General features: G+C 53.1%; 5 protein-coding genes across 5 annotated transcripts; 2 read left to right on the top strand and 3 right to left on the bottom strand.

Annotated features, from left to right (window-relative positions):
• Positions 1-708: 708 nt before the first annotated feature.
• On the bottom strand, positions 709-2,555 carry CKM354_000933900 (uncharacterized protein; the record flags this gene model as incomplete). Its single annotated transcript, XM_044804756.1, has 4 exons — positions 709-1,044; positions 1,109-2,158; positions 2,212-2,412; positions 2,481-2,555. 4 exons carry the CDS (start codon positions 2,553-2,555, stop codon positions 709-711), a joined length of 1,662 nt encoding a protein of 553 aa, XP_044660691.1.
• Positions 2,556-4,204: 1,649 nt separating this feature from the next.
• Positions 4,205-5,879, top strand: CKM354_000934000 (uncharacterized protein; the record flags this gene model as incomplete). Its single annotated transcript, XM_044804757.1, has 3 exons — positions 4,205-4,717; positions 4,795-5,697; positions 5,766-5,879. 3 exons carry the CDS (start codon positions 4,205-4,207, stop codon positions 5,877-5,879), a joined length of 1,530 nt encoding a protein of 509 aa, XP_044660692.1.
• Positions 5,880-8,336: 2,457 nt separating this feature from the next.
• CKM354_000934100 (uncharacterized protein) lies at positions 8,337-10,870 on the bottom strand (the record flags this gene model as incomplete). Its single annotated transcript, XM_044804758.1, has 2 exons — positions 8,337-8,444; positions 8,507-10,870. 2 exons carry the CDS (start codon positions 10,868-10,870, stop codon positions 8,337-8,339), a joined length of 2,472 nt encoding a protein of 823 aa, XP_044660693.1.
• A 607-nt stretch (positions 10,871-11,477) lies between these two features.
• Positions 11,478-12,887, top strand: CKM354_000934200 (uncharacterized protein; the record flags this gene model as incomplete). The annotated part of the gene is made up of 2 exons (XM_044804759.1): positions 11,478-12,721; positions 12,776-12,887. 2 exons carry the CDS (start codon positions 11,478-11,480, stop codon positions 12,885-12,887), a joined length of 1,356 nt encoding a protein of 451 aa, XP_044660694.1.
• Positions 12,888-14,740: 1,853 nt separating this feature from the next.
• Positions 14,741-15,331, bottom strand: CKM354_000934300 (uncharacterized protein; the record flags this gene model as incomplete). Its single annotated transcript, XM_044804760.1, has 1 exon — positions 14,741-15,331. The coding sequence occupies one exon, from the start codon at positions 15,329-15,331 to the stop codon at positions 14,741-14,743; it is 591 nt and encodes a 196-aa protein (XP_044660695.1).
• Between the last annotated feature and the right edge of the window lie 165 nt (positions 15,332-15,496).

Here is a 15,496-nt window from a genome sequence, read left to right on the forward strand (position 1 = left end):
TTTGTTGCGTGCGCGCTTTGGCAAAAGGATGCATGGGTCTGTTCTTGGTCGCTAGGCGAAGCAAAACGAAGCAAAGGAAAAGCAATGCAAGGTCAGACAAGGCAAAGCAAAAGGCTGAGCTGCGATGCAAATGCACATCTACTGCTTGGATGCAATAGGCGAACGCGTGCTATCTGCTGCGTGTATAGCATATACTCTTCTCTACCTTCCTGCACATTCCAGATCGCTTACTTCATCTCCTTCGGTCCACGCAATCCACACCGTGAATCATGTTGTAGGCACTCTTCCGGATTTGCTCGGGGTACGGCATGCGAACAGACTGTAAATCGCAACTGCCGATGTGAGTGTGTTGTCCCTTTCCGTTCTCAACGATGCAAGGGTCGCTGATGTCTCTGAAACATTGTTCGTATTCCGCGTGGAGCCCAATATTAGCAACCACATGGCCGGCACGCCAACGATCCGCAACAAAGCTTCAACGCTAAAGAGCGCCACACATAGTCCAGCGATCCTAGACAATCTACTACAGCCACTCAGGCGTCAGTTTCAGATACATTGGGCTACCGAGATCTTGAGAGTGGTAAAGATGGGGACGGATGGTCTGTGTGTTGATACAGCAGATATCGTTCGTACTTATGCTGTACAATGGAGAAAGGGGATGACCCTCGCAAAAATCCAGGTCAGCCGGGCCGCCGATTCCTCATGGTCCTTTCAATCCTTTTTCGTGGTAGTCAGCCGTTTCCTTTCGTCCTCGTCTTCGTCGTCGCTATCATCATCGACAGCGAATATTGTCTCTCCATCTAGCGATTCCCGCGGTAATGTTGCAGGCTTTGTAGGAACGGGCGCTGGCAGAGGTGATTCGTCTCTCCTGTTGTTCTGCTGAAGTGAAGAAGCAGCTCTGCTGGGATTGCCGCTTCGAGGAGGAGCATCGTATGGCGGCGGATTGTTATTGTTCTTGCCGCCGTTGCCTACAGCTTCGAGATCATCGTCGAGATCCATGGAGTCTCGGATGGAAGCAATTTCAAAGCCATCGTCATCTTGTGCAATCTGAAGGAGAGACAATTGTCAGCAATGATGTAGAATGGGATGTGGAGCACACGGAAGGACATACCTCATCGGACATTGCGAATCTTCGGTTGTTCGCTGTCGGCCTCCAGACATATGCGATGAAGACAACATCGCAGAAGTACACCAGATTCAACCAGCCGTCCAAGATGAACCATCTCGATTGCCAGTGGTTTGGTACGAAGTCAGCATTGCCAGATCCTGCAAATGTCCAGCTGTTGACGAAGAAGAAGGCGAAGATGACGACGATGCTGGTGAGGATACACCACCACAGTTTGCGGTACATGCCGGCCTTGACGTGCTGTTTGCGCTCCACGAGATCCTTCATGGTATAGTTTAAGCTGTTAAGTGTCCAAATGTAGAAGGCTGTGAGTGTACCAGCTAGCGGCAGCACGACGAGAAGGACAAGAGGACCAGCATTTTCTGGAGTCACTGCCAAGGAGGCAATAGCATAGATGACGCCAAAGACGAAGTGCGTGATCGCGAGGGCACGCACATACCACATGGTCTTGCCCAACTCGTGCTTCACCACGCCGTAGCCCATGCAGACGATGAGCAGAAGGAAGAAGGAGAAGCTGTTCCTGACGGCGCTGAGGACGGATGTGACGATCAGTAGGGCTTTGGACCCAGCATTCATTCCGTGCCGGTTCTGGTAGTCGTAGAACAGCCAAGTCATGAACATCTCGATGACAAGGAAGACCAGAATCGCTGTTATGTAGTTCTGCACCGCCAAGATATCGCTTCTGTGCATCCAGTACAGGGCGCTCCAACCAAAGGCCAGAAGAGCATAGATGATCATGCTTGCAGCATAAAAAGGCAGTTTTGGCATCTGAGCTGCAGGGAGCTCACCGAAGGCATTGCGGAACTCGGCGATGCCAGTGTAGTCCGTGGCGCTGTATGCCGCGCTGCTCACACAGTAATAGCCCGTTTTCTTGACAGGGTAGTTGATCGCTCCGGGCTCCTTGAGGTGGATGGCTTCGGACCTTATCAGCGACGATGAGAGTGCAGTAGCATTGGCGGCCAGAATAAAGGATCCAATATCGGCTTCCTCGCAGAGTCCAGCATCGCGAGCCGCTTCATCGCACAGGAAGTCATCCTAATCACCATCAGCCCATTATGTCCCATTCCTGCCTTTATCTGTGCCCATACCACTGTCTTATCGTTCGGATCGGGCTTTCCGATCAAGGGCCGATCTGCCCATTCGAATATGACCAAACTGACAATCGGGTCCTGCCCTTCTGGAACCTCCGGATGCTCGAACTTGACGAGAATGTAGGGGTCGACGGGGCCGCCCCAGCTCTTGCGCGAGTACATGCCCGAGCAGACCTGCCTGCTGTCGTCTTTCTCATTCTGCAGCGCGCCGTCTCAGTATGGGAGTCCGCATGGGGGAGGGCGCATCATGTCGGATTCGTGCTTACGATGCTCATCTCTGCAGCTCGCACTGCCAGTAGCTGCCAGAGCAGCACTGGCAGCAGCCGCAGCCATGTTCGCATATCTCCACCCGGTGCGTCGCTGCCGAGATGTTCCTGTTGTCGATGCTCGTGGAAGAGGGAAGTAGCAGTAGATGCAATGTTCAGCTGTTCATCGTCTCCCACGCTAGCCTGGAGCGCATTCGCCGGACTGCAAGCTGGGGAGTTGACGTGTCGCGTCGGCATTTCTTGACGCCTGAGGCAGCAATAGAGCAATGACCAAGGATTTCAACTTCAGTTCACCACTCGTTCTCCTTCACCCACTCTCCCCACCACAACATCCCCGCCGCCAAGCCGCTCTTTGAGGCACTGCTGACGGCTGTGTCGACGGTCGAGACCACTGCCTATGGGGCTCGCTCGTGCGAATGCTAAAACTCATACTTCCTCTAGGCAACGGCAGCGTGCAGGAACTAACTCAATGTTCAGCCGCCGCAGCAAGGATTACATATCAAAGTCAATTCTCAACCAAAGGTACGCCGGACGAGAAGTGTCAGATATCTTCAGCAAGCTGGACCTGGGAAACATGGCACATCCCTAGGCCGTTAACGCCACGCCTTCCGTTGGCGATGCCGTCTGCTCCAAAATGCTGAAACAGCTCCACGGAATAAGACTGCACGATCTGGGTTCATGGCAGCACATCACTGGCTTCGGCACTTGGCCGCGACCCGTCCCAGCGACCGAGAGTGCCTCGATATGTGACGTGGCGAGCACGGAAGCCCGGGACGAATACAAGCACAACGTGCTCAACGAGGATGAGATTGATTTATCCACGGTCCGGGCCAGATCCGTGTAGATGGATTCTTGACTTTCGTTGCTGTTTCAGACGTCTTCGCTGCAGATAAGCAGTTCGCCTCCCCATAGGGCTGTGCTGCCAAGCCGGACGAATTCAGTAAATCGGAAACGCGGTCCGCCTATTCACACGTGGCAGCCACTTTGTGCACTATATGTCATGCTACACATTCATTGCATTCATCTGTCCATGTGTAGCATTGCAAGGGCAAGTGGAAATTGCGTGCATGCCGCGCGACCGAAGCATTGCAGTCAGCACACGTCAAAGTCTTGTCAGACCAAAAGCGTCATTCGTAAGCTCTCTCTGGAATTCACTCACTGATGCGACACAGGGCAACTTGTTTCATCGAGTGCTCGTCTAGCCGTAAGCAGAAAACGTGCTCCCTGAGCGGTAATCTTCTAAGCCTCTCTAGCGGGTGGATCGACATCAAGGCCCCCTGCCAGTCGCCTCGAACAGTCCGAGGCGTAGTCTGGCGAGCTGAACCGTGCGCCGAATCTATACTTACAGCCAAAAACAAAGAAGGTTCTTGGTATACCCGGAGATCATGATCGATGTAAGCGGCGGCGTTGGCATCGTGGCGCCAATGCCGGCCGAACCAGCAAGAATACCTGCTCTCTGCTTACATCCATTGCAAGGCCTGGCGTGGGCAGCCATGATTCCTGGGCCATCGATACCGCTGGATAGGAGCAGACGAGAGAAGCCGTGGCAGGGTTGGTAGAAGATACGGGCGAAAAGCCTGGAAATAGCACGTCTCTGGTATGGTAGGCCATTTCCACCGCGAGCCGTCCTCACTCCTTTCTGTTTGATATATATGCAGTGCCATTGCACTCCTACTGACTCAAGTTCTACTCGCTCTACATTCTCATCATCAGCGCCAGGAAAGATGTTGCCACCACCATCATCGACGTACGAGAAGATGGAGGACGACGAGGAGTTCCGCAAGCCATCGCTGTACTCGATGGCCACGTCCGAGTTCAGTAATCAAAGCAGCTTGACAGATGTCTCTCTTCTTCAGAACAAGGCCACCATCAGTGAAGAAGACCTCAAGCTCCAGTATGCCGATCGCATTGCGAAGAAAGAGTTCCTCGAATCCTACATGGCAAAATATCCCATGCCAGAGTTGACTGGCCATCTTCCTTGGAAAAAGTTCCGTCATGGATGGTTCACAGCGTATCGACGACTCTTCACCTTTGTCTTCGTCGTCAATCTGGTTGCCATCCTCCTGCTGGCCGTTCTGCGACCACACACTACCTTCGACACCGCTTCGGTTGGCGTTGCAAGTAACATTCTTGCTAGCGTGCTTGTTCGTCATGACAACCTGGCCAACGGATGGATTAAATTGACGCACACTTTCGGGAAATGGCCGCTCTTCCTGCGCAGGAGAGCTGTGAGGATCGTAAGTTGTTTCTTTTCCACACTTGATCAGGACGATCAGTAATGCAAAACCGAATGCTGACACTGGGTCCACTTTAGTATAGCCATGGAGGCATTCACAGCGGCTGCGGCGCGAGCGCGACGATGTGGTTTATCTACTTCTCCGTCCTCGTAGTCATTCAACCTCTCGAGAACGGCCAGAACTTACTTCGAGTGGGACTCTTCATAACCACAGGCGTCATCCTCGCATGTCTACTCGCCATCGTTGGCATGTCACATCCAACATTTCGAATCAAATACCACAACGTCTGGGAGATGTCGCATCGATATATCGGCTGGTTCGTGACGGCAATGATCTGGGTCCTGGTTGTCATCACTTGCGCAGCGTCAAGTAAACCACTATCCACCGCACTGCTAGAATCACCACCGTTCTGGTGTACCTTGATCGTCACCATTCTCCTCATCTACCCTTGGGCTATCATGCGCAAACGCTCGTTTACAGCAACACAACTCTCCGATCATGCTCTCAAATGCGACTTCGATTACCGTCTGCCGTCAGTCGGCCATTCCATCCGCATTGCCTCTTCGCCAATGGGCGACTACCACACCTTCGCCACTATCCCGCGCGCCGACGGCAAACAAGGCTTCTCCGTCGTCATCTCCAACGCCGGCGACTGGACAAAGAAAATGATCGAGCCGGGTTCACGGCAGGACAAGCTGTGGACGCGCGGCCGAGTCTTCCTCGGCGTTATGGAAGTTCCAATGCTTTTCAAACCTCTTGTCATCGCCGCGACGGGCTCAGGCATCTCACCTTGCATGGCGTTTATGAATACGCACCCCAACTGGCCGATTCGCCTCGTTTGGAGTACGAGAAACCCGACCGTCACTTATGGCAAGGATGTCATGGATCTGGTCCTCAGAGCGGATCCGAATGCAATCATTATCGACACCAAGTTGACGGGCAGACCGAACATGAATGCTCTTGTATACGCAGCGGCGAAGGTAAGTAGCAAAGCTTGACGATCCTTTACTGACATTCAGGATTTCGTGCTAACGTATCATCGTCACAGGAGATTCAAGCGGAAGCTGTTCTACTCGTCTCTACACAACCGGTCACAAGATCACTCACATTCGAGATGGAAGCCCGCGGTGTCTACGTGATTTCTCCCATCTTCGACGCTTGAACGACGATTCGATGCAATTTTAGCGCTGGCGTGAGGGAGGTTTACTTTTTGGGAATGATATACAAATAGATCGGAGCGTATTAGCGACGGGTTGGGCGCTGGATGGACGAACACATGGATGACATTTCGAGAAATTTGGTAAATCTGAAAGGGTATACCAGTAATGCCATTACATATTTCAATTCTTCTTCCCTTCTTTCTGCATTCAACATCGTCTAGGTCCTTCTTCCTTCTGTGGGCGCTAAATACTGTTTAGGTGAGGTTGTCGAATGTCGACTGGGATATGAACAAGGGCTCGAGAAGCTCAGGCTTTTTTTCTTACGCTGCCGCGTGTGCCTGGAGTTTCGTACAACCACGCAACTTTGATTTCGCAAATTTGCACATTTCGTTGTACAGTACCAGGCCCACACGCACAGTACCGCGAATCCGGAACGCATACGAAGTGCAGCTTCGTGGAATCACAGATTCACTAATCATCCTCTTCACAGCCTCATCACGTCTTCCGTTCCAAGCAATGCCTAGTGAAAGACCGGGGTCAAGAACCTGGTAATACAACCTGGTATGCCGACTATTCCGAGAGGCGCGGTACGGCACGCTCGTAAAGATCCTTTCTTAGTTTTGTAGATCAACGCGATACGAATATACGATAGCCTCACTAAACAAGGGGTTGTGCACCTCACACGCCAAGATTCACAAGACAAGTTTGTTGAGATTTCCTCGTGGAGGCTGCACTTTGCCACAATAAGTCTTCGTTGATGATTCCGGCGTTCGAAAGGTATCTGCATTAATATTGAAGGACATCGAGTTGGCCACTGAATCCTCATGGGCATCAAGGTCTCTCCATGATGCACATCATCGACGCCTTCTCCGTCGAGAGATCAGCCCTGTCGCGCTGAGTACGATGGATGTCTCTCATCGTCTCCTATCCCACAGTCCAGAGCGCTGACAACAATTTCCAAAATCACGGAATCCACGGCGAACGGTGTGAAGACTGCCCTAAGACTTCCCTGCTTAGTGCGAGGGATCGCAAGCGCACAGGCTTCCCCTAGACTTCCAAGAAAGCTTGGGCCCCATTTCTGAACTGCCGACACGCATGCTAGTCAGGGAAAATGCTAGTTCGTGATTGTTATTCTCAGAATTATGCATTGCATTAGTGGGAGATCTTGGGCGTGTTCGATGTCTTGGATGCCTATCTGGTCGATGATCTGGGCTCGTGACGATTGTTGTCGTTCTTCTTTGCTTTCGAGCGATGAAAACGATTTTCCTTGTGACTCGGCGTGAAGGAAGGACATTGCAGATATGGGTTCGTGTTCATGAGCCCTCTCCTGGAGACGATGTCTCATCGGGCAGGAGTGCTTCCGGTCCAGGTCATATTCGAGTCCGCACATCGCCGAAGATACAACTGAAACATCGTGAACAACAACCCGCACAATCGCATTTACCAGCAGCCTGGCACGCCCTCGTGTCTGCTCGCACCGGCCTCGTGTGTGAACCTCCCAGCTCCCCGGAACGGCTCATCTCCAGCCTCATGACGAGGTTAGGAGTGCAGCGGATGTGATCACCGGGTGATCGGTCCCCATCGCACATGTTGGTGATTGGGAACGATGTTTCACCTTTTTCTGCAAATGCTGGAGGCTCAAGGGACTTGCAATCCTCGAGGTTGAAATCAGCTTATGAGCTCCACATACCTCATCCCAACACCGCAAAGGATGTCGCGCGGCAGTTCAACTCGGCTTGCAGCGCAATTATTTGGTATGGCGATGCAGTGGGTATCCTCTCTCTCATGTCGATCCCACGCACGGGTCGTCCAAGCTTCGACGTCGATGGGACAGAACTTTGCCCATGGAGGTTCCAGTGCGCGTGGCGACGGAATTGATCTTGACGATATCGTGCAGATCTTGAGAGGGGCCGCAGCGCCTTGAAGGCAGGATCCGATCGCACACGCTTTCAGAAGCTCCGCTGCGTCTGCCGGTCAGCCTTGTATCTCTGAGCGGGCTGCATTTTCTCCAGTCTCTCCAACAGACTCCGCCTGGGCATCTCTGGTCTCTCGCTCCAATCGACCACCGCAGGCAACATGCCATGAACATTTCATGCCAATCGCATGTGATGACCGAGCAGCGCTGGTGAGAAACATCGAGCGAAGAGCAAGATTGGTGGGAGATGCTCCACCCAAAGATCGAGGGCCCGACAATAGGACACAGCACCAAAACAGTGACTGGTGTCCGGGTGCCACACGCGGAGTTCATCTCCTTGGGCTGGTGTCAAATCAGATCTCATTCCTCATATACTTCTACACATTTATATGTTCCCTCCAACAAGTACCATCACACCGATGCCTAGCCCGCGAAGATGAGCAAGTATTCATTCATCACCGCAGGATGTTCACATGTACCGTATGTACTACATATACAGCTTCTCACCTGCGCCGTCCATTGCGGGCGCAATAACCAACTCAAATTACAGGTCAGCATGCAATCCCGAAGCCTGCTGTACAAACAGACTGCTGGTCGTATTATGTATTGGCCCATTTTGCTCCTCTCTTCGCTGTTCGAGAATAGCGCGATACTGTATCGAAGTCAACAATAGCTCACCAATGCCATTTGATCGGAGTAGGGACGTGCACTCACCTTGAAGCCAAAATTCAAACACAATGCAACAATCAACATAATGCACACGATTACCGGACCCGCGACCGCATCGAAATCCTTTCCACTCCTCTTCTTGATCAGATCATGCCTCCACATGTAGATCCCGTAGCCCCATGCTGCAGCGAAAACTGCGACCAAGGTGTAGACAATGCCCAACGCTTGGCCCACCTTGTTATTGGGACCGGCAGCATTGAAGAGTCCGAGGGACAGAGAAGCAAGGAGGATCGAGACGTGTTGCCATTTGATAAATGTGCGTTGGTTCGCGAGCCATACTTTTGCTTCGACTTTGACGGGTCCTTGATCTTTGATCCAGAAATCAGGTTTCGAGACGCCTGGAGGAAGTTGTTGGGCACGGCTACGTTTGGCTTGGGCGTACTTGCTTGTGCTAAAGGTGGGAAAGAGAGATTTGAGTCCGCTGGAGGCGCCATTCTGACTGGACGAGCCATTCTGGTTGTTCTGCACGTGTGTGCCGGTTTCGTCATCGTCGGGCTCCTCCACCACATCGTCCATTTGGGTAGGTGCTGCGACGGCACGGTTTGCGTCTGGGCTGCCAAGAGTGTTCTGGCCGCTCGGCGTGCGCTTCAGAGCTGTCGCAGCGGGAGAACCGACAGGACTAATGACGGCTTGCGACGGAGTGCGTTGATAAGAGGCGCTTCGGTGGGCAGGACTACTGCCGTACTTGGATTTCAGCAAAGAGCCTACTGCAATCTCATCGGCTTGATCCTTTTGTCGCTTAGCTTGTTCCTCTTCGAAGGCTTGCTGTGGATCACGTCGAATGTCCGTCTCCATTTGACTCAGCCAGAATGGGAATGTGTTGACATAGTCTTCAAACAGCGTGCTGACACCGTGAACGAACTTGCTGAAACGAGGTGCTTCCTTTACGAGATGGCTGCTTGTGATGTCTTCAATCCATTCAGCGCTCTTCTTACCATGCGTGTTACGCAGCTTGACTTCGAGAAGCGCGAAGGGGAAACGAGTGATCTCGCCTTTCCGGATAGAAGAGAAGGGATACTCGAGCTTCCTATCATCGATGTCGGTGCGATGCCATGTCTCCGGATCTCTGCATGGGCGGTCGGTGTCGATAGCGTCCTCGCGGATGAATGCCAGATCGGTGTCAAGACTGATGCGCACGCGATCATCACCGGGGATCTGGAATGCTGTACGAGTGTAGTTTGCACGCACTACTGGCTGGAGGTCGTGCTCTTTGATGAAGTCTTGCACTTCCTCGACAGCTGACTTGAAACTCTGCGCCTCGTTGCTGTCCGGGCCAGCACGGTCTTCCAGTTTCTTGATCTGCTTCTCCATGTGATACTCGCCGTTGATGAAGGGCTGCACGTATTTGTCCTTTGTCGAGAAACGAGCCTCGGAGCTGCGATCATCTTCGGTCACGGTCTTCTTCTCGATCCAAATTTGAGGTCGGTTATTTAGCTGTCCGTACCATCGCAGACGGAGGGAAGAGCCGGAGTTGTTGTCGACCTTGCTGGAGTACAGGTTGAATGCAGAGTTGTCAAAGTAGATGCTGGTGATGGAGGGGTCGGGCTGACTGCCCTCGGCGACCTTGGAGGTTTGCGGGTTGTAGACCAGCACCGGCAAGCGGCGGAGGATCATGGTCTTGACCTCCAGCAGGTTGTCGGGATGCACCCAGAACTTCTGGCTGATGTACTCCTCCTGGCCCTCTTGGTCCTCGCCGGCCTTGTTGGTCTGGTCAGCGCCTTCCAGCTTGTTGCGTACAAAGCTGTACATGGCACTCAGGCGGAACAGCAGCGGGCCATAGTCTTCCTTGTTGAAGGGCAAGGCAGCCAGGCGCACCTGCAGCAGTGGACGCACGCGGTATGAGCCACCTCGCTTCCGATCGTGCTTCTTAGCGGCTTTCAGGAAACCAGTGTAGTTGATCCGACTGTACTTTTCGAGCTCGTTGGTCTCTTTCGTGATGTGATCCAGCTCTTTCAGCACCTCCTGCAGCATGCTCTTCTGCTCCTCCTCACTCGGCACCGGCTTCTTGCCATTGCCATTAGCCTCGCCGTTGCCCTCCCCGGCAGAGGCCTCTCCCTGTTCTGCCGCAGCAATGGCATCGAGTTTGGACTCGCATTTGGCCGTCCGGTCCCGCAGCTTCTCGACGGTGTCTCGGTGGAACTTGTGCACTTTCTCCAGCTGCACATTCACCAGCTCGTCGACGAACTTGCTCTCGTCGTCGTCGGTCCACTTGTCGGGCTGCGACTCGGTGGTGGGTGAGTTGGGAGCACTCTCGTCATCGCGGAGCAGCTTCTTGAGCTTGGCGTAGTCGATGTACTGGTCCTTCCACTCGGGATAGCGAGCTATCTCCAGCGTCCTGCCGAAGCGCATGGTGGGTGGGCGAGGTCTAGTCGAGTGCTGGGGGAACAGTGCAGCGCATGTCAGTCGACCAGGAAGCTACAGGCAATGGCAGACAAGCTTTGCACCTGCTCGTCCACTCTTTGCATCTGGCCCAAACAGTGGAAGAAGGTTTTGGTTGCCCCACGCGAATGAAGCACTGCCGCCAATAACGACCATGCCATCCGCAACGTGCTCGTGCGATCAATTGAATCAAGTTTTAACGCCGAATTGATGGAGGAGTCGCCAATTTTACCGTCGTGCATCCTCGACCATGTTCCAGTAACATGCAACTCTCACGCTGTCCAGACAACATCGCTCAACACGCACTGTACCAAGTGGTGTTCGCTGAGCATTTGCGGGCACTCCAGCGAGATGGGTGATCATCTCCGTCCTATATGGCTGGCTGCCCTGATCTCTCAGGTACTCGACCGAGGATCGCATCATCAGTAAGCTGAGCGTCGAAGGGTTTCCTTTCCTCCCAGACGACCACGCCTTCACACTCTCTCCCTGCAACAACGCTCATTTCTTGTCGCGCATATAGACATAGACTGCTGATGCTTCACTTCCCGTGCCATACAACATAGACCATTACACGACCATGGCGGGCCTCGAGTCGGCCGACGCGACACCTCCGCTGCAGCTGATCCCCCATCTCCAGACGATTCTCCAAGATTTGACCGATGCGCCCTATCCAACCCTCGACTCTCCCGACAAGGTCAAGAGAGCTTCCGTGGCTCTCGTGATCCGCGTACAGCCTTCGTACAACCAATGGCCTGCGGTTGAGTCAGAAGCGAAGAAGGACCTCAACGCCTTTTTCGAGCAAGAGTGGACACAGCATGGAGAGCCTGAGGTGCTATTCATCAAGCGCGCTTCGCGTAAGGGTGATCGATGGACTTCGCATATTGCCCTGCCAGGAGGAAAGCGCGATCCAACAGATGCCGATGACCAAGCAGCGGCTGTTCGGGAAGCATGGGAAGAAGTCGGACTGGATCTGAACAAATACGCTATCTCGTGTGGTAATCTTCCTCAACGACTTGTCACCACACACTGGGGCAAGAAGCCATTGCTCGTCCTCTGTCCCTATGTCTTCCTTCTGACAACCCATGCCATTCCTCCTCTGAAGCTACAGCCAAGCGAGGTCGCCAGCACGCATTGGGTTTCTTTGAGGAGCCTCCTCAGTCCCGAACAACGCACTATTGCATTCGAAGATGTATCATCGCGTCTTGCGAACCAGGAAACGGGCGTGAAGAGGTGGATGTTAGCCACAATCCTGGGACGCATGATATTTGCTGCCATCAATTTGGAGCCCACCGAATCCCTTCACAGTGTGGAATCTCCCAGCTCGGATGTGACTCTGCAAGATAATCGTTATGCTCAGCTCACTACGAAGGACAAGTTGAGCCTCTTCGCAAATCGCATATGGCGAGCAGATATCTTTAACCAGTTCCCCGTGCCCAAAAGGGAAGGCCCGCTATTACTCTGGGGTCTGACACTGGGTGTCATACAGGACTTTCTCGATTTGATGCCACCGCATAATGCTCTTACTCTCTGGACCTATCCAACCTTCACGCCCGTCGACGTGCGACTGTGGGTCTGGCTGCTGACGTACCGATTCAAGAATCGCAAACGAGTTGAACTTCAATCGGGATCAGGATTTCGAGACATTCGGCCTTCGTTTGGCGGAGCTTCCGAGACTGGAGTGCAAAACGCAAACCGGTCCGCGCCTCCACCGAATTCATCTAGTGAAGCACCATTTGAGACAGGATTCCATGGTCTAGGAACCGGATCTGGTGTTGGCGAGGTTCGATCAAAGAAAGCCGCCGTCGCCACTATGCTTGAAGGGTGTGTCAACACTATCGTCAGGTATTCTCTGCCCGAGATTGCTGACCGCGCCAGGTATTACGATATCGTTCGGCGAGCCGTTGCTGTTGCTCTGGTTGGAAGGGCGACGATTGTAACTGTACTCCTGGTGCTGTTGTGGAAAAAGTGGAAGGCTAAGCGGTATTGAAGCCAATAACAGTGCTGTGATCAAAGACGCGCTTGCGGGGCACTACGGTGTCCTTAGATGATCTCACCTCAGCGTGAAGCCGAAGTTGTCTCTCCGATCATAGAGTGGAGCTCACATTGAGAGCTCGCCCGAGCCCGACGACGACAAATATCGAAGTCCATTATGCTTCGTGACCTTCAGCAGACATTTATTAGCAGGAGCTCTTTCTCGGCAACAAGGACCAATGCACGACAGACAGGAGGTACCTCCATCATCGGATCTTTCGAACAGGCAGGAGAGGCTGGCGAGCAAGCAAGGAACAAATGTGAATTCCTCGACTATGAGCAACGTAGCATATTTAACAGAACGCGACATGGCGGAGTACACTTCAAGAGGGTGAAGCAAGTGACGAAGATGTGCCAACGAACGAGCGTCGATGTGCACTTGTAGTAGATGGTGGAAGGCGGTGGCACTGGTGGCACAGCACACCATTTAATGCTCGTCCACGCATGGGAGAGTGCATGGCGAGCTTCCAGTAATTGTGAATACCGTAAGTGAAGCGATTTACAGATCTAGTCAAACCACTACCTGATTCGCATCAAAGCCACCCAAGTGCCAGTCTCCCGAGCATCCAAACCAGTCCACACTAGTCAACCCTGAAACCACGCGCCGCGTGCACCCGTTTGATCGCAGAAAATGTATCCTTTCTCAAACGGCCAACGGCTGCGAGGCTATCTCCCAGGCAGCGAAGATCATATGTACATGCCTTACATGTATCGCCCTGGCTCGCCGACTTCTGACCATCTCCAATATGGATATGAATGGACAGGTCGACCGTATTACGATCTTCCGGGAATGGAAGATCGTGGTCTAGGTTTGCAGAATCAGTTATGGCAGCAACAGGCTGAGCAGGGCCAGGATTGGCTCATTGGGCAAGGTAATAGATTCGCTTGGGATATGTTGGGTTCGAACTTGGGTTGGTGGAGTTGAGGAGGCTTTGACCAAGATACGGCGAAAAGGTGAAGTAAGTGGTAATTCCTCTAGCAACCGCTTGCGCAATTATTCCATTGTGTTATTTTCCCAGCTTCGATGCCTCAAGAGCCTTTTGCTGTGTCAACTTCTGAGCATGCCGCCGTGTTACTTCTTGTCGCAGCCAGTACTTGGTAAATTTCCAAGATGTATCGTTTGGCACGTGGGCGCCGTCATGCGGCTGTGGTGGCGTTGGAGAAGACCGAACACTCGCAGGTCTTGTATTGAGAGCCTCAATTCGCATGGAAGGGTGAGTGTAATGCTGTTCGTATTTGTGAATACTGCGACTTCTGCAACATATAACTCTGGTCGAACGCTCTCTCTGCTTCTTCCATCAGCGCCTCGGATCCAAGACTGCCGATTCCTGGGCATCAGCTCCAAATCCAGAGCACACTGACCAGAAATCCACTCACTGAGATCGCAGCCTCTTCAAGCACTTGACAAATGTATCCCTGGACGAGCCCATACGCGGGCGGTCCGCGCCTTCAAGGCTTCCTTGACGGTAGCGACGAACGCTTTTATTCGCCCTACCTGTATCGGCCGGGCTCGCCAACCTCGGACAGTCTCCAATACGGTATTGACTGGACTGGTGGGCAATTCTGGGACCCCGAGGGCATGCAGTCAAGGGGCATTGGTATGCAGAGTAATTTGTGGCAGCAGCAGGCGACGCAGGGTTCGGAGTGGCTTGAAGATCAACGCGATTGGTTTGTTTGGAGCATGTTGGAGTCGGGCAATGGATGGCTTGGTTGAGCTGGGTTGATTGATACTGACTGTAGTGATGCTGGCCTGAGATGTCCGTAGCTGAGAAATACGTAGCCACGGTCATTTGCATGTTGTGCTTGTGATCAAAGCCAGTACTCGGCATATGTTGAAGATGCTTCGCTTGGCACGTCGACTCCTTCGAAATCAAGATCAGTCTCAAAGTGCACGATTGCCTCGTCGACGCCAGCGTCCAGCCTCATTGCACAAGCGGCGTCGGCCAGCTGACGGAGGGTAATACCTCGCTGGCTGCGATAATATCGGTACTCGCCCATGCTACTGCTGCCAAAGACCTTTGAACAGCCTGACCAAGCTCTCATACTTCGAGTCTCTGGTCGACATGCATAGAAATTCTTCCAAGATGCTGCAGCGGTCCAGTCGAATTTGCCTGCGGCTCGCAAAACAAAACGACATACCACATAGCCGCCGAGTGGTCTCCTGCCAGCCCAGATATCGACTTCTTTCGGCAGGAGGGGATGCCGTGCGTAATCTACAGTCCTGAGCTGCCGCGAGAATGGTAGACAGAATCGAAGTGCGATCTGCTCAGATGTATCAACGACCTTTATGAAATTCTGCCCGACAGCTCGCAGGCGGACCAAGTCTTGGAGAGGCAGATCTACGATGATCATTTCGAGCAGCTCGTAGATGCCGGCGACTCTGGCTCCAGGTTCTTGCATGACGACGTGTCCGATCCGAATCAAGAGCGGTGATCAGCCTGCAGCGAATATGCGGTGCAGCTTCCTCTCGAGGGCTTCCTTGTCCACCACGAGCCAGGACCCGCAGTGCATGGTACTGGCCGAGAATATGCACATCAAGCACGGCCTTGTCTCTGGGGCGGAGAT

Source organism: Cercospora kikuchii (assembly GCF_019650295.1).
Source record: "Cercospora kikuchii DNA, contig_00006, whole genome shotgun sequence".
NCBI lineage: Eukaryota > Fungi > Ascomycota > Dothideomycetes > Mycosphaerellales > Mycosphaerellaceae > Cercospora > Cercospora kikuchii.